General features: G+C 36.9%; 1 protein-coding gene across 1 annotated transcript in view; it reads left to right on the top strand.

Annotated features, from left to right (window-relative positions):
• LOC145217731 (dynein axonemal heavy chain 5-like) overlaps positions 1–23755 on the top strand; it is a 49604-nt gene that overhangs the window by 5697 nt on the left and 20152 nt on the right. Inside the window, exons 12-52 of the mRNA XM_080085066.1 lie at positions 654–809; positions 1370–1602; positions 1940–2091; positions 2568–2721; positions 3010–3151; positions 3457–3583; positions 3872–4056; positions 4449–4592; positions 4874–5089; positions 5790–5948; positions 6524–6690; positions 7371–7568; positions 7977–8184; positions 8726–8929; positions 9253–9381; positions 9728–9927; positions 10563–10716; positions 10961–11123; positions 11517–11620; positions 11727–11855; positions 12302–12421; positions 12506–12601; positions 13001–13147; positions 14232–14404; positions 14774–14952; positions 15661–15848; positions 16170–16364; positions 16796–17038; positions 17498–17661; positions 17970–18105; positions 18458–18650; positions 18989–19108; positions 19170–19314; positions 19375–19505; positions 19924–20102; positions 20438–20581; positions 21365–21537; positions 21811–22003; positions 22516–22668; positions 22925–23065; positions 23452–23545. Coding sequence (XP_079941192.1) covers positions 654–809; positions 1370–1602; positions 1940–2091; positions 2568–2721; positions 3010–3151; positions 3457–3583; positions 3872–4056; positions 4449–4592; positions 4874–5089; positions 5790–5948; positions 6524–6690; positions 7371–7568; positions 7977–8184; positions 8726–8929; positions 9253–9381; positions 9728–9927; positions 10563–10716; positions 10961–11123; positions 11517–11620; positions 11727–11855; positions 12302–12421; positions 12506–12601; positions 13001–13147; positions 14232–14404; positions 14774–14952; positions 15661–15848; positions 16170–16364; positions 16796–17038; positions 17498–17661; positions 17970–18105; positions 18458–18650; positions 18989–19108; positions 19170–19314; positions 19375–19505; positions 19924–20102; positions 20438–20581; positions 21365–21537; positions 21811–22003; positions 22516–22668; positions 22925–23065; positions 23452–23545 — 6631 coding nt within the window. The remainder of the gene's footprint in view (positions 1–653; positions 810–1369; positions 1603–1939; positions 2092–2567; positions 2722–3009; positions 3152–3456; positions 3584–3871; positions 4057–4448; positions 4593–4873; positions 5090–5789; positions 5949–6523; positions 6691–7370; positions 7569–7976; positions 8185–8725; positions 8930–9252; positions 9382–9727; positions 9928–10562; positions 10717–10960; positions 11124–11516; positions 11621–11726; positions 11856–12301; positions 12422–12505; positions 12602–13000; positions 13148–14231; positions 14405–14773; positions 14953–15660; positions 15849–16169; positions 16365–16795; positions 17039–17497; positions 17662–17969; positions 18106–18457; positions 18651–18988; positions 19109–19169; positions 19315–19374; positions 19506–19923; positions 20103–20437; positions 20582–21364; positions 21538–21810; positions 22004–22515; positions 22669–22924; positions 23066–23451; positions 23546–23755) is intronic.

Raw genomic sequence — 23755 nt, 5'->3', positions numbered from 1 at the left:
CCTAGACCAGGGGTCGGCAACCTTTTTTGCGCTGCGGACCGCTTTTGAAATGAAAATTTCACCGCGGACCGGTCATAAAAAAACTACAAATATTTAGCAATAAAAACGCTTAAATTAGTTTATCATCCCCGAAATACATGGGCAAAATGTTCATAGCATTTAACCCGAAAAATTATACGGCCCGGTAACGAACTCCTCGCGGACCGGTACCGGGCCGCGGACCGGCGGTTGCCGACCACTGGTCTAGACGTCTACATCCTAGCAATCCTAGGTAGCTTATAAATAAATATTATATATATTATATACTAACAAGTATTTCCCTATTGAGAGTTTTATTGTAACACATCTGACGATTATCCTTATTCGCGCAATAACACAGCGCAGGACAATATCACTGTTAGTTATAGAGCACATAAAACCTATACGTTATGGATCGTTAAAACGTTACTGAAAAAACGTCAAGCGTTATAAATTGCTAAATCAAGTAAATTTTTACACGGTTTAGCATGGTTTTGAATAAAAACCTATTGTGAAATATACAATTAAGTGAAATGTTTTTCTAATTATTCTCTTATTTGCATCTTTCTGTACGGAAAGAAAAATAACAAAGAAGTAGTTTTGTTCATAAAGATGATTCCTTTGTTTTGTATTAGATTACAGGTCGCATAATGTGGGCTAGGAACCTGTTTCGTCATTTGCAAGCATCAGTGGAAGCAGTGGTGCGGAACAAGGCAGTGATGAAAACCAATGAAGCGAAGACTATCATTCGGAACTACAATAAAGTGGCTGCAGCTCTGACCGAATATGAGGTTATTTATGAGGGTCAAAACTTTTCCCCCAAATAGGGGTTAAATTTACCTTATTTTAATATTGAGTGGCTAATGCGACCCTACGGCCATTTCGGCATAAAAGTTGGCCTCTTTTGCACAGAAATGATAGGATTTGTTGAACATCTTTTAGACCATTGGTGTTTAAAACTCTGACGTGTCTTTTTTGCTTTACGGGCAATAGTGCTTCTGATTTGTTTTATTCTCACCTTGTAGCTCGATTAACGTTACTAGTACGGTAAATATCGAATCAAAGAACCAGGTCCTTGCACAAAACTTAAAAATGAAGTGTTTCAAACACTTATTTTCTACAAACGGCGTAGTTAGCTACGAAGCAAAGGCCCCGTACCAATACGGGTCGGATTTCAATGTAACCCTTTCAAAAAACATATGCAAAAATGCTTAATCATTAGGTTTATGGCAGTTACTTGGTGAAACATACAACAGGATGTGCGAGAACTGGTTGTTAACTGAAGAGGTGCCGACAAGGATAAAGGTTAAGAATCACTAGGTTAAAATTTTATTTTTTTAAATACTTGTAGGTCTTGTTTCACCGTGCATGGTGTCGTGGCGTTGAGAGCGTCCGTCGCGGTATGAACGCTTCGATTTTGGTACGTCACCCTGAAACGCGTGACCTCTACGTGAACTTTGACCCCAAGGTCGACGAGCTTCTGAGCGAGACTCGACACATGAGAAGCATGAACCTCACAGTCCCGGATGTGGCTGCCAAACTACTCGCTATTGATTATCAGAGACTGAAGTATCAAGCCACCAGGTACGCGCTGCCATTACTTTTACTATGACTAAAGCAGCAAAAATGTACGTTTGGAACATTAAAGCGTGATTTTGCGCTATTTGCACGGGCAAAAACGTTAACAAAAACTAAAATTCGTACGCGAATAAACGCAAAATTAGTGTTTCTAACCCTAAGTCTAAAACCATAGTTAATATTCCGCTACGTAATATATTGTATGGTATTTTTTAGGCTTTTTTAATTCACAGTTTGGAACAAATATACGTCCAGTATAGTGCTACAGTATGTATTTTAAAGCATTTAGTTAAACCTTGGCGCCTTTATCACTTAAGGTTTGAACAAAACTTTTTCTTTGCAGACTAAAGGATCTGATCAAGGACCAGATTGAGTTGAAATCTCGGATCCCTCACATCCTCCAACCTTGCACTGTAAATCACGTCAATCAGATTGAAGAGGTTTTCAAACCTGGCCTGACGATGCTTAACTGGTGTTCGCTCAATATCGACAGATGTAAGACAGTTTGCACACCAACAGCTGTTTGCTGGATAACACAAAACCTTTGCAAAGCGTTTAACGTTTTTTGAAAATGTTGAAAGCCAATTTGCTAAAAATAAGCCCATAATTGCCAATTGGTACATCTATTACGGATAACATGTTTTCCTAACATGTTTTTGGATATCGTTAGGTTCCTATTAGGTTAAGTTTTAAACATAGGGTTTAGGATAAGCATTTGTGAAGTTGTACGAGTTTCAAATTGCTGCATTGGTGCTTTACAATAGTTATGCATTATATCCGTGGTCTAAACTTCGCGCCCATACTTTGGGAACACTGCACTGTTCTGCTGTGCTTACTTCAGGCCTGCAATATGGTACAACCCACAGGCAACTTTACACGTCACTTTCCCCCCTTAACGAAACCCCACCAAACTTTTTTCAACCCTTATCTGCAGTGAAATGCTAACCAGCGTTTGGGTTTCTCTTTGATAGTTATTACCACCATTGAACGAGCATTGGAGGGATTCAACTTATTCGTGAGGCAAATTAACGACACACTTGACTGCCGAATTGAAAGTGTTCTGGCTGAGATTACCAACACTGCCCTTGTGCTCGTGCCTGCTCAAGAACCGTTAACCATATCTGAGTAAGTAACAAAACTCCTTTACCAACCACTGTAAGGCAATCTTTTGGGAGAATGGACGATTACTGATTTTGTACAGACGAATCAGGTTAATCGCATAACCAAGTTGTCAATCATTTTGGATGCAATTAACCGAATTGGGCGCTTAACCCGAATAATTTTAACAGGCAAAAATTGCAAAAACAACAACATTCATCAATTATATTACCCAATCACTAGAAAAATCTAAACAACATTTATCTACATCTAAATTAATGATGTCCAGTTTTTATACATATTTTGTGTTTTTAGATTTAGTGAGGTGACATCGACTGCTTGTCATAACGGGGTGAACAACCTTTCCAGACTGACTGTGGTATTGGAGAAGAACGTATTTGATCTGATTGAGACGCTGAAAAATAAACTGAAACCTGCAGAACGGGATACTTTAGTGGTAAAAAGAGATCTTTTTTTAAAAGGAAGTTTTTTTCGTTTAATTGGTCATCACAGAACATATTGATAGTATTTTTTTATTTCTTTTAATACAACTGCTAAATGGATGTTGATATTTCTGACATGCATTTGTTATTTTGTGAAAACTAATATAAACTTCCACTAATGCTTTATGTCGCTACGATAAGAGTATTTAAGAAATGAAATAAATTAGTGGAGGTTTCGTTTTTTGAAGCACCACTGCGTACATTTCTTTCAAATGCACATCGAGAAAAATATCAAATTGATCAAAACTTTTTTTTACAGGAGCCTTACTGCTGCACACATCATGAGGCAAAACAAAAGGGACAACGTTGCCAAGAATGTCTTTCATGCATTTATTTCAACACACTCAATCAGTTTTGTCAAAGAAACACAGATGCACTTATCAAATGTAAACACAAAAGATTAAATCTTACAGAATTTTGTCAACTGGTTTAAAATCTCTCATTTTTGGGATCTGTTAGAAATGCTAGCCACTCCACACTGTAGTCGCGGAAATAGTTCGTTTTTCTACGTTTTAAAACAAAATACTTACAGTTTAAACGTTTTGTAGTTTTGACTTTTTGCAACATTTTCGGGTTCAAGGAGTCTCCTTGTTCTTTTAAATAACTTTTTGATCTTAATTCTATTTGCTACGTGAACAGTACACCCCTTAATGCTTTATTTTTATTTAAAACAGGTGTAAAGGAGTCGTTGGACAAGATACGTCGTCGCCTTAGGGTGAAATCCCTGGCAAGTGACTACGGAAAACCTGCTACTGGGACGAGCCAGCTTCCACCAATGCTCAAGACTGACATTGTACTCGCACTGCCGAATATCGTGATTAAACCAACTTTGGAGGAAATACAGCATTCCTTGCACAAGGTTAGAATAGTTGTTTATCGAGGTGTACAAAAGAAAGGCTTTTCCTTGAGATTTCCGATGTGCATTCAATATTTTTGTTGCTATATCCTCAACAACCAGTGTTTCTAAACTTTTTGTTGTTAGACGCCGTTTCTGCATATTGTTAACTGGCATTTTTTGCATATCATGAATTGAAGTAGCGTGTCCCAAAACAATGCAATCACTAAGTAGATATTAATGTGACAAATCTTGATTTAGATTCAGAACGTATGTTTGTGTGTGATTTGTGCTCAATTGTTCTTTGAGTTTAGCCGACTCAATTTACAGAAATATTGCAGATGCCAAAGGCCCAAAAGCAAATATGCCGGTGGTATCCAGTCTTATCGTGAAGCTTATCAATGTATTTTTTTTAGATTATCCAAGAAACTGTGCAGTCATGTAAAGGGATTCCTCAGTGGCAGCAAAGCATCATCGCACAGCGGGAAGCCGAACTGGGATTGAGCGATGGTCATGCTGGTGAGACCGCATCGCCTATTCCCATCAAACCAATATACAGGGTAAGTTATTATTACAAAGCTTAACGGGTTTATAACATACATTGATGTATAAAGTGTATCTGGTTTTATCTTCATGTAAGAAAGTGCTTTTGGTACCACTTCTTCGAAAACTATGTGAAAAACATTGTTTTTGGAACTTTTCGCTTTCCTGGGAAAATTTGCCTTCGGAAAGGTGCAAACAAAGAAAAAATAACTTTGCCATAAGCACTGTCTAAAACCAATCAAACATGTCTAAACATACACTGCAATACCTCAGCTCATGGCACCTGGGTTTTCTTCAGATAATTGCAGATAACAAGGAGGTTGCTAAGATGACGTCTCAACTCGGCACGATTATCGGATCTCTAAAGTCTGAATGTGGAAAAGTTGTTTCACGTGTGGAAGCCGAGGGAGATTTCTCCGAGATTTGGGCGAAAGATGCTGAAGCAAAACTTGCCCAGTTTGTTGAGCACGGACCAAGTCTGGCTGAGTACCAGGAGCAGATAAGGAATTTTCACGTAAGTCTGCAAGTCACCTATTCGAAGTCGATTTACAAAATATCAATAGCAAATAAAACTGTGGTGATGAATTTATTGCCAATGATGGACATTTAACGGCATGCTATATATTTATACGTACCAGGGATTGATCATGACTTTGACAGTTATTTTCTTGAATATCTTACCTAAACTAGTATATAAGTCATGTTTTGGATAATGTGGATTGCAATTAGGCAAAGAGTAGTAATGACTACAATGTTGTCCACGATTCCGGTGTGCAAATAAATTTCGTATTTTTTTACATTTTGCAGCAAAATAGAATAAGTTTTAATTACATTGAACATTTTCTGCGATATTGACTTACAAATGAAGTAACTATTTTAAAGGTTTGAAATTAAATGTTAGGTAGAAGGTTATTTTTTTTGCTGCTAAATCCACTGTACCACGATTGCTTAAATTATCAAAAAATATCAGATTACACAATGCTTTTGCTTCGTGCACAACATAATGGCCAAAATTTGATCCATGGAGGCCTTTGCTTCCACCAAAATTCCTTTTTAGATGATTAAATAAGCCTTGCCGGTATACCCAGTATCGCAATATGCTTTGTAGATGAAACAAAATCTTTTCATAAGTCACACAAACAACGACAAAACCCATTAAATCTCCACCGTTCAAATTCGACACAAAACGAAAAGGAGCTTGTACTTATATTTAGAAAATGGAGGAGCGGGTGGAGGGGATATCAAGTACTTTCGTCGAAGGAGCGATTGTATTTTCCACTGAGCAATTCAAGTACGCTCTCCAGATGGAGTGCAGAGCAGCAAAGGTTGCCTTCGGAAGAGAACTAAACCACACTTGCGGAAGGCTAATGGAGGTACAAAAAGCAGTGAACTACTGCATGAGTGCTACGTGTTTTCCCGACTTAGAGCTGTAATCGTGGATGTCCTTAAAAGCCTTTTATTCAATGCTCTTTTCAATGAGCATGGATGCTCAAAACAAGTTTGAATAATAAGTAATACTTTATAAGTAACACCCATCACTGATAGATAAACCTTTTTCGATAAATTTCTCGCGAAAAACGTCTTTACTCCTTTATGATATACTAGAATGTAGAATGTATGTAGACGTCGATTAGCAAACCAACATTATTTAGGATATGGCCTCACGTTTATTTGCTCCAAGAATATAGTATTTTTTCAAACAACATGCAAAAATAGATTTCTCTTAACTTCTAAGGTGTCTGACTGTGAATGAATTTCCCTCCAGTGCATATCGCTGCTTTAAAATGTTGACACTTTTTCTACTATATCATCAATTGTTATTATGTTCACCAATCTTAAATAGTCTTGGTTCTTATATTATCGAATTCATTTTTAATTGTTTTTGTTTTTTTCTTTTAAAATGTTTGTCGTACAGATGCAGCACAAACGCCTGAACTTTATTTTGCAGGAAATTTTTGTGTTTGTTGACAACCTTGGTAAGCGACTTACTCGACCTCTAGACGACCTTGACGACATCCGTACTTCAATGGGAGCACTCGAGGAGTTACGTCAGAACGAGATACGCGTTGAAGGGACCATTGCGCCTCTAGAGGAAGCTTACGGCTTGCTAAACAAGTAAATTATTTAGATTTTATCACACGTTTTCTTTAATGTTTTAAAATCGGAAATAGATTTGAATGTGGTGACCAATATACTTGTGCATGGTAATTTTATTTAATAGGTGCTCTTGACACTATTCTCTCTTTTACTGCCATATTTCAATCAACCTTGCTATTTGTATGTAGCAAGGCGTGGGCAACAAACTTACAGGTCGTGAGATTCGAACCCACAACGATATAGCTTATTCGGCTACGTGCTTTTCCAAATGAGCTGCAGTCGGTTTAGTGACAAGAGTTATTTTACCTCTCCAATTGTCGCGGCCAAACTTTTAAAGGAGATTCGTTTTGCCACTCTTTTTCATATGGTGTTGCACAAATACACAACCAAAAGCAACCACCAAAACTAGAATCAGGAATAGTTTCTGATAATCGCATGTTTAATAAGAAGTACCTTGTAACAACAATACGTTGCTTTGAGATTAATGTAACAAACTTAAATAGGAACATACGTTCGATTGGCTAGTTTAGCGTTTGGTGATGACACTCCTAACCTTGTTGGCATCTTTTTACGACACGTTGTTATAGCGACAATGTCAGAGACAAAAACTGGACCGACATAGCAATGTATAGAGGTTTTTTTCACATTATGAACACACATTATATATCCCCCTCAAATCCCCTCTATATTTTTGTTAGAATGGAACTTACATTTGACGATGGCAATGCGGAGAGAGTTGATTCACTTGGTTATGCTTGGCGAACTGTTAACCAGCAATCGAAGGAAGCTCAAACCAATTTGCTCGAAGTTCAACCCACGTTTCGAGCCAACTTGCTTGACGGAGTCACCCAGTTTATAAAAGACGTAGATCAATTCGAAACCGACTATGTAGAAAGGTAAAAATGCGAGACTAGAAAACGATACAGTTTCAAAACAAGCGAGTTTAAAGTTAAAAGTATAAAATGTTTTTTGTGATAAATGTAATAGTTCGCTTAATTTAATGGATCTAAACCTTTTGGTTATAATTACCCCCAGATGGGTTTCATTAAGCCTCTATTCAAAAAACTAAATTACCAACTTGGACATCGCAGAACTAAAATATGTTAATGTAATCACCCCCAAATCAACAATTGGGGTGTAAACACCGTAGGTTAAAAGTCACCCACTTGATTGAAATTGTAAAGTAATCAACGTGTCCAATTGTTTTGTTAACGAGGGCTAAAACACAAATGCAAAAGTATGAATTAGTGCCTTGTTATCCGCTTGCCTTTTCCTTCATATATTTTAAAATCAAATGGTTATAGAGGCCCGAATATTCAAGGAATCCCGCCACAAGAGGCTAGCGAGAGACTCACGGTGTTTCAATGTCGCTTTGACGATCTATGGAGGAAATTTGCTACATATTCTGGTGGGGAGGAATTGTTCGGTCTGTGCAAGACTGAATACCCGGCCTTGCACAAAATCAAAAAGGAGCTGAATTTGCTATCTAAGCTTTACACCTTGTACAATGCGGTAATACAGTATAATTATTTTATGAACACTGATGTACCGAATTTTGGCGTTTTTTTTTCGGTTAAACTGGCATTTTGCTTACTAGATTTGTTTTTTTCGAACAATTTATTGCTACTCGTGTTTTTTTCACTTAGCTACGTACCATATATTTGTTTAACACTCGTGAACACTAACCACACAAAAAGCATTATCGTGATTTTATCTTGGGACAAAAGATTGTGATTCGTTTGTAACTTGGCAACGACGGTCAAACCATCCTTAAATGGTAAATGTAATGGTAAAACCTTGAAAGTACAATTGAAAATAAATTATTTGTCCAATATTTCTCATGTCAGGTTGTTTTTCATTAAAAAGTCAAACTGACAATCAATAAGTGTTCTAGCACGTTGTTTTGTCGTAGCAAGAGCGCTAGCATCCCTTGAAATCTTTTGTCGCCCAAAACGAATGCATGGTTAGGATGCAAACGCAGATTCGGAATCTCATCGCTTCAAGCGTCAAACATCTAAAAGTACTTTCACTTCGAAAACATTATAACTTTTAGGTTAACAGTAGCGTGGATGGTTACTACGACATCATGTGGCAAGAGCTGGACATCGAAGTCGTCAACAACGAGTTAATCGAGTTTCAGAACAAATGTCGTAAGCTACCGCGCGGGCTTAAGGAATGGAGGGCGTTTCTCGATCTGAAGAAAAAGATTGACGACTTCAGTGAATGCTGCCCTCTACTGGAAATGATGGCAAATAAGGTAAAGTAAAACTTTTTGACAGTACCAAATTTTAGTATATTGCTTATGTAGTTGTTTTACACAAAACCTGGCTCCAAAGATTCTTATGCAGTTTGAACAACACGTTTTAGCATAAGAAGTTTCGTAACACAACCGTTTTTGGAGCTTAAGCAACACAGTCTTCGAATTGGGGTGTTCAATGCCAGGTCTTTGCCTATCTTGAACTTACAATTCGTTATTATGGTTACATTGCGACACAAGCGAAAATAACATTTTCAAATACAGTAACCCAAGTGTTAAGTATATACTGTTGTTTATTTTAAGAATTAATTTATTTTGAATAGGCGATGAAATCGAGACATTGGGACCGAATAGCCAAATTGACTGGTCACACGTTTGATGTGGAATCTGACAGCTTTCTGCTACGTCATATCATGGAGGCCCCAATACTTCCTAACAAAGACGAAATAGAGGTAAACGTTGCTACGAAAAATCGTTTTTCGTTCTGTTGTACTCATAAGTTAGTGTATTTTAGAGGTAACAGTACGGTATTACAGACTTTTTTATCTCAAGAAAAAAAACGTGTACAAGGGTGATAGTATAAAAAAACATGGGTTTTGTTATATTAAAATCTTTAAATATGACTTTTACCCCTTGCAATTAGTGGCTTTTTAAAAATAACCATTATATGTCTAATGTAAGAACATACATTGTCATTGATTGAAAAATATTTTATATTTAGGAAATTTGTGTAAGGTTTGTCTTAAAATCGGGCTAATAATAACACGTTTCAAATATCAACTAATGGTTTATATTTAGGACATTTGTATTTCGGCAACCAAAGAGAAAGACATAGAAGCTAAACTGAAGTCGACCATTGCTGAATGGGAAGGACAAAATTTTACATTCTCACCGTTTAAATCACGTGGCGAGCTGTTGTTAAAGGGGCAAGACATTCAAGAAATTGTGGCTCTACTGGAAGACAGTCTGATGGTTTTAGCTTCCCTACTAAGCAACAGGTAATTGTGTGCAGTGATGCGAATTTATGACTATTTAGCCCTGTGTTGCCCCTTTAGCTTGTTGATTTCAAAACGCCCTTAATAGGCAAAACGTTAATGATCATTTGAGATTAACATGTTGGAACCAGTTTGTGAACTTTAGATTCCATATAATTTTGGTTTGTTTTGGCGATTGTTATTTTTTTATTTGCTTGTTTATTGCCACGCCGCTGGTAAATAGGATTCTGATCCCCTCTCAGGACAAACCGTTTAAATATAGCAGCAACAATCTGTTACCTCCGGGCGGCAAACCGTTCAGTTTACTATTAGTACGGATTTTGTAGAGGTTGATATTACATTCTCTAATTTACATTCCAATTTATGAATTGATTTCGCGTTGAAGAGTCATTGTTGCTCAAGGACGTCGACATTCTTATATAAATCGCTGTACACCGGGTGTGCCAAGTCTTTTTGGAGACCTAGAACCTTAATGTGTCTAAAGTATGCAGATCAGGTGGTAACTAATCAAAGTCTAATTGCACACACTCCTACTTTGTTTTGAAGTTAAATTTACATGATAATTTTTCACTTCTTTATAAAGTTTCAATCATGATCATGACTTATGCCGAAAACTGTCGTTTTTCATTACTACACAGATACAACGTACCGTTCAAGCCGAAAATTCAACTGTGGGTGAACAAGTTATCTGGCACCACCGAAATCATAGAACAGTGGATGACAGTACAGAATTTGTGGATTTATCTGGAAGCCGTGTTTGTAGGTGGTGATATCGCAAAGCAACTTCCGCAGGTTTGTTAAGATTTAACACATAAAAAAACATCTACACCAACATTTGTAGGTGATTTCCCCAAAAGCAAACATTTGTGTATTTTGTAACCCGGACAGTTTGAAATGTGCTAAATTACTAAGAGCATAGTTAGTTTAAACAGTAAAAAATACTGTCAGTATTTGTTAGTATTTCTTGTCTTGGCAGTATTTTTAACTTTTGTTGGGCAATCTACACCTATTTACTGTTACTATGGTTTGGTTGCAGGAAGCTAAACGGTTTTCAAATATCGACAAATCGTGGTTGAAAATCATGCAGAGAGCTCATGAGAATACTAATGTTGTATCTTGTTGTGTGGGAGACGACACCTTGGATCAGTTGCTTCCACATTTGCTCGAACAACTGGAGATTTGTCAAAAATCCTTGACAGGTAGAGCTGACTTGTTTGGTTACGGAGTTTAAACTTGAAAAAAATGTTCAACAAGTTTAAACGCAATCTTAACAAACGGAAAAAAACTAAACTGTGTATAGCATAATATAAAATCACGACTCACCAGAGACTAATTATTAGCGATGGAGACAACTGTCGCGTATAGTATCAGACAGTAAACTCCGATAAGTTCAAAGCCTCCAAACGTATCTGAGGAATAGGCATTTTCAGTATCTTGTTTAAATAGAATCTAACAGGGAAAACTCGAACGATTTCTGTATCCTAGCCCCACATTAACTGCTGTACTGATTTGTGATTAAATCGTTGTATAAGAATGAATCCTTTGCTAAACAAATGCCACTACTAAGGCAAACTAACTGTGGTTGCTTACAGGATACTTGGAGAAGAAGAGACTGGTTTTTCCTCGTTTCTTTTTTGTCTCGGATCCCTCTTTGCTTGAAATCCTCGGACAAGCAAGCAACTCCCACAGTATTCAGGTAGCAAACAACATTTTATTTCACCCAGCGAAATAAACTCAATTTAATACCACTACTTATCACTACAATTCAGTACATACTATACTTTATTTGCATAAAAATATAGGCTCATCTAGTCGGGGTGTTCGACAACGTCTGCACTGCAACTTTTCACGAGAAGGAATATGACAAGATCACTGGTGTTAACTCAAGAGAAAAAGAACACGTCGATCTTGAGAAACCTGTTATTGCTCAGGTTGCTGCATTTTTTCTACTGTTAACCAGCACCTATACACGATAAACCCTTAGAACCAATCCTCAAACCCGGGTGTACATTACTGTACAGTGCACGACCGCGAAATTACAAGCTCAAAACTCGATCCACACCTGTTTTTTCTCAAAACATTTCCTGAAATGGGTCCTAAAGTAAGTGACGTCAGACCTGAATCAGGCACATATATTTAAACTTTAACCTGAACCCGGCACGAACCCAAACCGACCTCAAAAGCCCGACCCGACTCACAACTGTAAGAGTGCAGATAGCATTTTGGAGGACTTGGCCGACTCAGCTAGATCTAACCCGGGTTAGAAATCATGACAAAACGTGTTTTTTTTTTAAATATGTTACCCCTCCCTTGACTGATGGTTTTGATTTCCATACCTTCAAAGACTGTCACTGTACTGTATGGTTTATATTTTTAGGGTAATGTTGAAGTATGGTTGGGCAACTTGCTGAAAGAAGTGCAGAACAGCATTCACTGCATTATCAGGCAAGCTTACTACGGAATTGAAGACTCTGCTTTTAAGATGCTCGAATTCCAGGTAAAGCTAACACTCTTGCCTATCTGTTATTGAACTGGCTATGTTAGTCGTGGAGTTTTAAAACAACTTAATACTTTTATTCAGGGAATGTTTCCTGCTCAAATCGGTTTGCTTGGAATACAGATGATATGGACAAGAGATAGCGAGGTTGCGTTGAAGAATGCAAAGACCGATCGTAAGGTAAACTTCCAACGAAAGTACATATTTTTGCTCCAAACCAGTAGTTTTCAATCAAGGGTATGCAGACCTATACATTTCAAACCAAAACACCTTTAGTTCAACGACTGGTTTTATTTCTTTAATACACCAGCCATATTCAGGCTCGGTTTTACTTTTGGGTTTATGGATTTTGTGAATTTATATGGTTACTACAAAACGTTTGGATTTATAAAGCACGGCTTTTAAGAATATCTAATCTTTGGGTGGCTTTAGTGGGGTGTTTTTCTTTTCTTGGTCAAAACAGAAAATGTTTGACAATTTTAGTATGTGTAATAGTCGATATGTTCTGAAAAGAGATTTTTATACCCATCTTACCATTTTATTAAACTAAGTAAGGAGCCAATTCGCTGTTTTATGCAGATCATGCAAACAACCAATCAGCGTTTTCTGGACATGCTCAATGAGTTGATTGGAGTGACCACTAAAGATCTTACCAAGACCGAACGAGTAAAATACGAAACCCTTGTGACGATTCATGTCCACCAGAGGGACATATTCGATGACCTGGTAAACTGTTTACAAATCACATGAACAGCAAACAATTTTGGTGACATTATGGAACCGTTACCATTAACAAAATGTGTCGTACTTTGTAAACTTATAAGGTACCTGCAGCTAACAAGGCCCATTAAAAAACTATTGCGTATAACTGAAAAACCATTTAACCGTTCCGGGCCAAATTCGGCATGATTGTTGCAGAGGTTGATATTAAACATCCATTGAATTTTGAGGACGTTTGCATGTTTCGTTTTTGTGGGATAACAAAAAAAAATTAAAACTTGGGCCTTATTACAAACCTATGCTGTTAATAAAGCCCAACATTTTCATGTTTTTAATACCAGTCTAGAAAGCAATCAGACTCATTTATACTTTGCTTCGGTCAAATAAAAGTTCAAACAAGCAACGTTATTAACTCATATTACACGTATGCTGTTAACTAAGACATATATCTGTTAATCTGAAGGTACTAAAAAAAGAATAAACGACCCCTTGACATATGATAACCAAAAATACCAAATGAAAAATTACTTCTACAAACATCTTATTCGGACTTTTTATCTCCCTAAGAAAGCAAAAAAAAACAAATTTTGTGCATATCATTCGCCTTTAGTATAAACGACACTTGAGAAAATGACAAATTATCGTTGGGCCTTATTGCAAGCAATGGCTGACAAACAAAACCGTAATAAAATTTATTTGAAGCAATTCTTTTTTCCAGATGGGATAATGCTCCAATTAAACTAAAATGACCCCATTACTAATATATCTTAATAAGTTTTCATTTCGACAACACAACTTTTTCATTTTTGCTACCAATTTTAACAAAAAATAATAAAAAGTTGAAAATAAACACTTCAAAATTTGGATTGGTCATAATAACAATTACATATAACTTGCAGGTCCAAAACTTTGTAAATCATTTTAAGTACGTATATATATTAAAATTACATCAAAACGGAAGTATTTTTTCTGGCACATGAAAAAATATTAACAGTGGGCCTTATTACCTTCCGGGCCTATATACCTTCAGGTACCTTACTAGTAAATAGCGATTTGATTTCAGTGCAAACGGTTTTGTTGATCTGTTTAGGTTCATATGCATATCAAATCAGTGTCAGACTTCGAGTGGTTGAAGCAATCCCGTTTCTACTTTCAAGAAGACACAGATCGATGTTTGGTGTCGATTACAGATGTCAACTTTGATTATCAGAACGAGTACTTGGGATGCACAGACCGACTTGTGATTACTCCTCTCACTGACAGGTCTCATTTGTTAAACTGTTTGTTTTTCATTTAACTGCTTTACAACAGACCAAATGTACTAGGCTAACATTAAAGTAAACATTCCACCTTTATGCTTTGTATTAGGCTAGGGTTGCTCCTGTTATTTCAGACTCATTCGTATCAAATACTGCATGGTAATCAGTAACTTTCAATAAGTTAAATGTTTGTGCACTGGGTCTCTGTACAGTATATATGATTTTTTACAAATATTCTTTTTAATCATACTTATTGTTGTAATTAGTTTGGTACACACGCAACATCTAGCTATTGACAAGACGCATGCACAAACTTGTTTATAATGTTTTTTTCGACAACACACTAAAAATAACTCTACATCTACATTTGCAGATGTTACATTACACTTGCTCAAGCCCTTGGTATGAGTTTGGGGGCTTCTCCTGCTGGTCCAGCGGGTACAGGAAAGACGGAGACCACTAAGGACATGGGAAAATGCTTGGGCAAATACGTCGTGGTTTTTAACTGCTCTGACCAAATGGATTACCGTGGCCTGGGTAGAATATACAAAGGTAAAACAATTGTGGGAACATAAACGAAATACAATGGAAAACGTACCTAAACTGTTTTGTCTAAAATCTGATTCACTAAACCAGTGGTTCCCAACCATTTTCGACCCTCACTTAACAATTCAAAACATTTTCATTCCTCACCAATACACTATATAATAAATGTTTACCTATACTAAGATTATTGAAAATTGGGTCTTTTATTAACTTCACGGGTTATATTACCAGAGCTAAAGTGTCCATTTTCAAACTAAATGTAAAAATTAATGTAAATTCCTCCCCTCGAGTTTCAGAATTTGTTCCTTGGGAGAATTTTCTCCCCTGTTCGGAACCAATGTTTTTATGTTTACATTAGTTTTGAGCATTTGTTTTGTGTAAAATGTAAACAGTTAGTATTTAAGCAAACTGTAATTTGTAACACTATATACGGATCTGTTCATAAGTTTATTGGTGAAAATAACGGCCCAAATAGACGTAAAAAGCGACATGCTTTATTGTTCAAACGTTTCGGCAAATGCTCATGCCATCATCAGTGATATCACGCTTTTTACGTCTATTTGGGCCGTTATTTTCACCATTAAACTGTAATTTGTTTGTTCAATATTTTCAAAATTACTCGATTTGTTTATTAAACTTGTCATAGATTGTCATGCATTGATACATGAAGTTATCCATAATCACACTTGTAAACATTTCTTTTGATTTGTACAGGTTTAGCACAATCTGGTTCTTGGGGTTGTTTCGACGAATTCAACCGAATCGAACTTCCCGTCTTGTCTGTAGCCGCACAGCAGATTGCGATTGTACTTGGTGCAAAGAAAGACCGGAAAAAGTCGTTCATATTTACTGATGGGGACTTGGTGTCTCTGAATCCAGAATTTGGACTTTTCCTAACAATGGTACATTAAACGGCATTCAGCCTTATTTTAGTTTGGAATATAAATCTATCGTCAGTTTGGAAAACAACAGAACCATTTTAAATAAAATATCGTGCTGCCTTGAATTTGATATTTTGTAACAGCAGAATTATGTAGCTGAATAAACGGGAATAATATTTTTTTCATTATTTATTTTATTATTATTTTATTGTTATGCTTTTTTGGTATGTTGCTCAATTACATTTACGCTTATATGTTCTAACTACTTAGTCTGCAGTCTTAGTCATATATTCTAGACTATATATATTACAGACATTAAGAGATCATATTTTCCTTTCACAGAATCCTGGCTACGCAGGACGACAAGAACTTCCGGAAAATCTGAAAATAAACTTCCGATTAGTGGCGATGATGGTTCCCGATCGTCAGATCATTATGCGAGTCAAACTTGCCGCTTGTGGTTTTGTTGACAACGTCCAACTTTCTAGAAAGTTCTACACCTTGTACAAGTTATGTGAGGAACAACTTACTAAGCAGGTATGGATAATAATAGAAACTCTAGCACCTTGCGCTGATAATGCCAAAAGTGTTTTTGGGAACTTCTGCGATACTTTGTATTTATATACACAAGCTGTCCTGCAGTTTTGTTTTTGACCAAACTAGTTTTCTAGTCCGTATGTAGTACATCCACAGTAGAAACCGAATTTGATAAATTGCCCATAATGCTAAGCATGCATTCGCAACGCGACGAAAAAATGTTTCAAGTTGTAAACCAATACATAACAAAACGCGCAAAATGAGAATTGTCAGTTTGACTCTATCCATTTTATGCAACATCTATGGAGCAAATAATATTAAACTCACAGGTATTTTTGACCTGCCTAACACTGGCAATAATAAAAAAATACAAAACTTTCTATCTTTTTGGTGTTATTTTGCATGTTAAATTCAGTACTTTTTACTTACAGGTTCATTATGATTTTGGACTTCGCAACATCCTTTCCGTACTTCGGACACTGGGAGCAGCAAAGCGCTCGAGTCCTGGAGATTCTGAGATGAAGATCGTGATGAGGATTCTTCGGGATATGAATCTCTCCAAACTGGTGGACGAGGACGAGCCCCTTTTCCTCTCACTCATCAATGATCTATTTCCAGGCATCCAGCTGGAGAAGGCTGGATATCCACAAATTGAGGCAGCTATCGAACATCAGGTATGTATGAAGGAAAGTATAGTTTGTATTGTAGAAACAAGTTTTAAAGTTTTATGAGTCTATTACCTGGGCTTTCGAAACAGAAAACATATTAATTGAACACAATGTGCTTGGGGAACAACCAAAATATGTTTCTTTGCTTAACTTTAAAATATTGCGACCATCAATTGTCACCTAGTATATTGGTAACGCCACTGTAAAGCTTGGCTAATCACGGGTCAATAACATGCACTGCTTACATTACAAACACTACGTTTACTTTTCCCTTACAAAACGGGAAATCTTTGGTCGGAAATTACAAGTATTCAATCGCATCAGAACTTTGTTAAGAAAGGTATACAACAAGGCAGCAAATGCATAGGTTCCCCATGCCTGCATGCAGTTACACAATTATTTATTACTGTTAAAAATTGGAGAACATGTTTGTTTTAAATGATTATTGCTAGTTTTTGTTTGTAGTGTACAGAAATGGGTTTGATTTTCCATCCACCGTGGGTCCTCAAGCTTATACAGCTCTACGAGACACAAAGAGTACGTCATGGAATGATGACGTTGGGACCAAGTGGGGCTGGAAAAACAAATTGCATTCACGTGCTGATGAAGGCCATGACAGAATGTGGCAGGTGTGACTTTTAGTCTACCTATTTTCGTGCTTCCTTTTGTTGGGTTAACGCTAATGGAATACACATTCCTAAATTTGATAAATTCATTTGCTAACTGTCAATTTTGCAGTTTCTGTTTAATGCTCATTTGTCTAAATTAAAATTTGCGATGTTCGACCATAATACAACACAAATAATACACAATGCAACACATGTGTTCTTATAGCGCTTACAGACATCACAATTGTAAAATATGCATGGCAACAGTCTTTCATGAAATACCTGTTCAAGGAGGTAAAGCAGACGTTTGTTAATTACCGATTTTCTAGTCCTCATCGTGAAATGCGGATGAATCCAAAAGCGATAACTGCCTCTCAAATGTTCGGTTCCTTGGATGTCGCCACAAATGATTGGACCGATGGCATTTTTTCAACTCTGTGGAGGAGAACGCACAAAGCCAAGAAGGTAAAAGCACTTATTTAAAAAAAATACCTACAAAACTTCTAACAAGAAACAGGCAAGTCAGTATATCTGTAAAAGATCATGTCGTTTCGCTAATCCTTTACCACATAGAAAGTAAAACCACTGAAAGTCGTGCTTTACACTATGGCTTTGCTTGTTGCTGGTTTAAACCCATGTGAGAATGACAAAAGCATTGCCGAAATGTCATAGTATCTTGGCATAAGACAAAGTCTTTGCATGATGGGATATAATAGTTGATAAAGTCGGCCATGCTTTTTTAACTTATGTTCACAAACAAGTGACATTAAAATCGGTAGTGCTTTACATCTAAATTACTTGTGCACTTCTTTTGCAGGGTGAGAACGTTTGGTTGGTGCTGGACGGTCCAGTTGATGCAATTTGGATCGAAAACCTAAATTCTGTGCTCGACGACAACAAAACATTGACTCTTGCGAACGGGGATCGAATCCCGATGGCTCCAAACTGCAAAATTATTTTCGAACCCCACAACATTGACAACGCATCCCCTGCTACTGTTTCTCGAAACGGTTGGTTGTAGTAAAATTTGGTTCTTCGTTTCAAACTGCAATTGAACATTACCATGAATGTACTTTGACTAATATACATGCTTCATCTCTTTAACGGCAAAGTTGACTTTATTGTCAACCCGGTTGCTAGTCTTTCATGCCATGTTTGTATGTTTTCAAACCCTATTATTAATGTGTATTGTTATCTTTTACATGTTTTTTTTAATTTTACTGCTAAATAGAAAAAGTAGGCTACTCATGGATGCTTTAAAAAGTCCTTTTGCGTTACGGAACTTTTGTCGGTTTACGTAAGCTAGTTATGTTCTTTAATAAACCCTTAATCATAATTTCTATGATAGGAATGGTATATATGAGCTCTTCAATACTAAACTGGGATCCTATTCTTACTGCTTGGTTGAAAGGAAAACCTAATGTCATGATGGAAGTGCTGCTACCAGCCTTTGAGGGCATCTTCTGTGGTTAGTTATAATTTACATTCTGCAAAACGACACAATTTTTGTTTACCCCTGTCCTTTGCAGCGCTGTATCGTTATGTGGAGACAGACCTAGTTGCCAAGATGAGTGTCTTAGAGTGCATGTATGTGCAACAGCTTTTAACACTTCTGGAAGGCTTGATCCCCGCATCAGACGACAATAAAGCAATAGAGAAATCCTATTTGGAAAGGTCGGGTTGCATGTAACTAGTAAAGATTTATATTTAACAGCTTTAAATATGATTTTTCAGGTTGTTTATATTCTGTCTCATGTGGTCACTCGGTGCGCTATTGGAACTCCCCGATCGCGAAAAGATGGAAGCTTTCATCATGAAATATCAGAAAGACACAGGTGGTCTTAATCTACCCACGATGCCAAAAGGTAAGACTATTTGTAGCTACCATTGAAAGATTTTATACATCATGCAAAGCTAGATTTATGGTTGTTTTAAAGTCTAATCCAGTGATTTCCAATCCTATTTTACTTACAGTTTCGTACAGTGTTAGCGTACTACCTCTTGGTATTAGTTATGGCACATTAACGTACCATGAATGGTGGTAATGTTTATGGTAAATGTATTTTTACTCTTGTCAAAAGGCAAATTAAAATCTTATCAGCATAGATAAGCTTGCGTACCACCTACAAGACCACAATTTGGAAACCACTTGACTAATCTAAATGTCATTGGAAAGTGCGTTTGACCTTAAACGATAATCTTATTTTGCCAGAAAATTATTTTCAACATGCCATTTGATGTACAATCGACAAAAAAACTTACAGCTTGGTTACTTTGCTACAGATAGTGGTCACACAATATTCGAGTATATGGTCAACGACTCTGGACAGTGGGAACACTGGTCAAATCGAGTTCCAGCATACGATTACCCGTCTGACTCCACACCAGAGTACATGTCTATACTCGTACCTAATGTCGATAATGTGCGGATGGACTATCTCATGCACTCTGTAATGAAACAAGTAAGTGAAACTTGTCTGTCTATTTTTACCGCTATTTTAATTGAGTTGGTTAGTTTGATGCAAGCACTATAGAATAAATTTTTAATTTTTAAAATCAAACCTAATGTAACCTAACTGTTTTTTTCCTAAAAAATGTATCCAATTGTGTGCTATATGTTCTGTATTAAAATATTGCAAAAAATGCCGAAAAACTCTAAGGTATTCAAAATTTGTTTGTTAAAAAACGTGATGCAAATGATGCAAACGCAAAGACGTGTGCATTTACCAAATTAACCACCTTGCGTTGATCTATAGTTTAAATGTTGGTTTAACTTTAGCAAGTTGTATTTTCTCAGGAGAAAGCTGTGCTGTTAATCGGGGAACAAGGAACAGCAAAGACTGTGATCGTGAAAGGTTACATGAACACAAGATACAATCCTGAATCTCACGCCACGAAAGCTCTTAACTTTTCATCTGCGACAACTCCTTTCATGTTTCAGGTAAGCAGGTGATTGGTTAGTTTCTCAATCGCCTAAAGTCTTATTAACGTTCTAATTAGATTTCGTCGTATCAAAACAAATAAACTGTTAGCAGCAATATTACCACACGTATAAATCTAAAAAAATGTTTTATTACTACCTTTAAAATCGATGTACTTTTTTGTCTCTTGAAGCGCGATTTATTATCTTTTAGTTTTTAATTTGTATCACTTAAAATAGTGGTTTTCGGAAGTGGGTGGATTTACATCGTAAAGGTTTGACATGCTTTTGGGGTAAATACGAGCAAATGGTTTAGTGCAGTGTTTTTCAACCTTCTTTAAGCCGCGGAACACTTAATGCATTAAAATAATTTTGCGGAACACCAAACACAATTTTTGATGCAATGAAACAACTAGGGGGGACACTAAAACGCTAAATCGCAGTAACCGCTAAATTGCACATCAGTGAAAATTGCACATTTTCAATGGGTGTTCGACATGAAACACTAGTCAAAGCATAGAAGCCTAAAACATTAGAACCCTATATTCAAACCAGCAAATTTCTCGCGGAACACCTGATGATCTTTCACGGAACACCGGTTGAAAATCACTGGTTTAGGGCGTCGTGTCAAAAAACTTGCGGCAAATCTTGGCAACACATCTGCTAAGGGGTAAACAAGTGAAGAAGCTTTGCTCAAAGCAGAACTTATTTACAAAGCAGAATTTACAGTGTATTTAATCTCAGTATTAAATGGCGTCAAAATGCCGTTGTTGTTTTAGTCAAAATCCAATACCTTTATTTCAGAGAACCATAGAGAGTTATGTGGACAAGCGTGTGGGAAGCACATACGGTCCTCCGGCTGGCAAAAAGATGACGGTGTTCATTGATGACGTCAACATGCCCGTCATAAACGAGTGGGGAGATCAAATCACAAACGAAATTGTTCGGCAGTTGATGGAAAACAAAGCCTTCTACAAGTACATTAAGTTAACGTGATAGAAATTTGGAACTAATATGCGCTTGCATATAAAATTCAAGTTAAATTCCTAAAGACCATTTTGTATAGTTTGTACACTGATGTACGTTTCTTACCGCAAACACAAAAACACACCAAATAAATCCATAAGCCAATATATACTACTGTAGAACCGTTTTATATGGCATAGGGATTTCCTTGAGCGGTGAACACAAGCTGTCAAATTAGCCAATGATTTTTTTTTCTATTAATTGACAACGACCGCTTTTTCCAGTCTTGAAAAGCCTGGAGATTGCATTTTTATTGTGGATATTCAATTTGTGTGCGCCATGATTCAACCTGGTGGAGGCAGAAACGATATTCCGCAACGTCTGAAGCGGCAGTTTACAATATTCAACAGCTGTTTACCCTCCAATGCTTCAATTGACAAGATTTTCTCAACTATCGGCTGTGGTCACTTCTGTCAGGCAAGTTAATGTACCACAATCATTGTACATCGGAACTCCAAACCAATACTGCATACACTTAGCGTTTCGGTCTTTTAACAAAACGACACTGGCGAAAGCAAAAACCTGTAATGGTTATCAGTCGGTGCGGGTGCCAAGTCTGAAGGCCGTGGGTTCGAATTGTACTCTTACACCGGTCTTGCTTTTTTATTTAAAAAAGCTCCTGGTCGCACCCGGTATGAGACCAAAAAAAACACCAAAAAATGCCGACAAAGATATAACTTTTCGAAATCATCAAATAACAGGAAACAGCACCTCAGACGTTACAAACTTGTGCAACAATGAAGCTCGATATAATAAAAAATCAGCACTAAACGATTGAACAAACAAACTCACAGAGTGTCGTTTACCTATTCAGTTTTTCGGTTCAGTTGCTTGGAGGTTTTGTTTGGGCACAATTCCTGCGAAATTGAACAACGACGAAGTAAAGCTGGATTTTTGTTCAAGTATAAAAAATGAATGTTCATTCACAGGAAAGAGAATTTACTCCTGAAATCTGCGCTTTGGTTCCTCGCTTGGTGGAAGCTACCAGAAGACTGTGGCAAGGTGTCAAAGGAAAACTGCTACCTACACCTGCTAAATTTCACTACATCTTTAATCTGCGAGATCTCAGCAGATTTTGGCAGGTAAATTTCATTCAAAATTTTAGTTTTGTTTGTGCATCTTCAATGGAATTTGTTTGAATTTATCTTTGGGCAACAGTAGAATTTATCACATGCCAATACGATTAGGTTAGTTGAATTATTACAAATGATAAGTCTGTACTGATAAACGTAATATCTATATTCAAACTTATGTTTATCTATGGCGCTATTTTAGAACCATAACGCATTGAGATCTACCGTTATATATTTTATTTTAAACATGTACTTTTGTCTACAGGGTATGTTACAAATTACTGCGGATGTTGTCCCTGAAATCAAGTACCTGATGTGGTTGTGGAAACACGAATGTACACGAGTAATTGCAGATCGATTCGTCAACAAACAGGATGACAACTGGTTCCAAAAAGCAATGAAACAGGTACTTAATTTTACCCTATGTTTTTCGTAATGAAAAGATAAATGCATTCAATGAGTTTTGACACGTAGAACCGTTTTGAGGTGAGTTGTGTAGGGTTTTGCAAAGAAAACGTATCGACAATTGCACTAAAACATTCAACATTCACCAAGCCGGAAATAGCTCTGCAAAAAGTGGCGGCCATGGAGGCATATTGATGGATGATCGGTGTTATAAATGCCCTGCAGCTACAACATGTTTTTAAGCGTTGTTTTTTGTCTGACAAGAAAGCACAGTTGGCGTATTGTGAGTAAACACGATAGAGGTTGGACGTTGGTGTGACAAGGAAAAAAGAGATCACCGAAAAGAAACCTGCCGGAGTGTTTCAAAGTGTTTTTCTCTATTTGTAGGTAGTATTAGAAGTGGTTGGCAAGGCTGAGAGTGAGTTTGTTGTCGACGAACCATATTTTGTCAATTTTCTCCGCGATGCACCTGAAGCTACAGGCAAGTTACGTAATTGTGCAAGTTCTCTTGCAGCTCAATAACTTTAAAGCAACATAAATTTCGTTCAACCATTTACGCCTAACGGAGCTTTTATACACCCTTAAAACAGTCGTTCAGATCCTTTAAAAGCTTGCTCAATCCCAAAAGTACCCCTGAAAATCCGCACCCCTTGCTTACCGATAAAAATGGAGAAAATCTGTGATGGAGAAA

Source organism: Phallusia mammillata, chromosome 3 (genome assembly GCF_965637545.1).
Source record: "Phallusia mammillata chromosome 3, kaPhaMamm4.hap1.1, whole genome shotgun sequence".
In the NCBI taxonomy this organism is placed as follows: Eukaryota; Metazoa; Chordata; class Ascidiacea; order Phlebobranchia; family Ascidiidae; genus Phallusia; species Phallusia mammillata.
The sequence above is the reverse complement of the archived record's forward strand: the minus strand, read 5'-3'. Positions and strand labels throughout refer to the sequence as shown.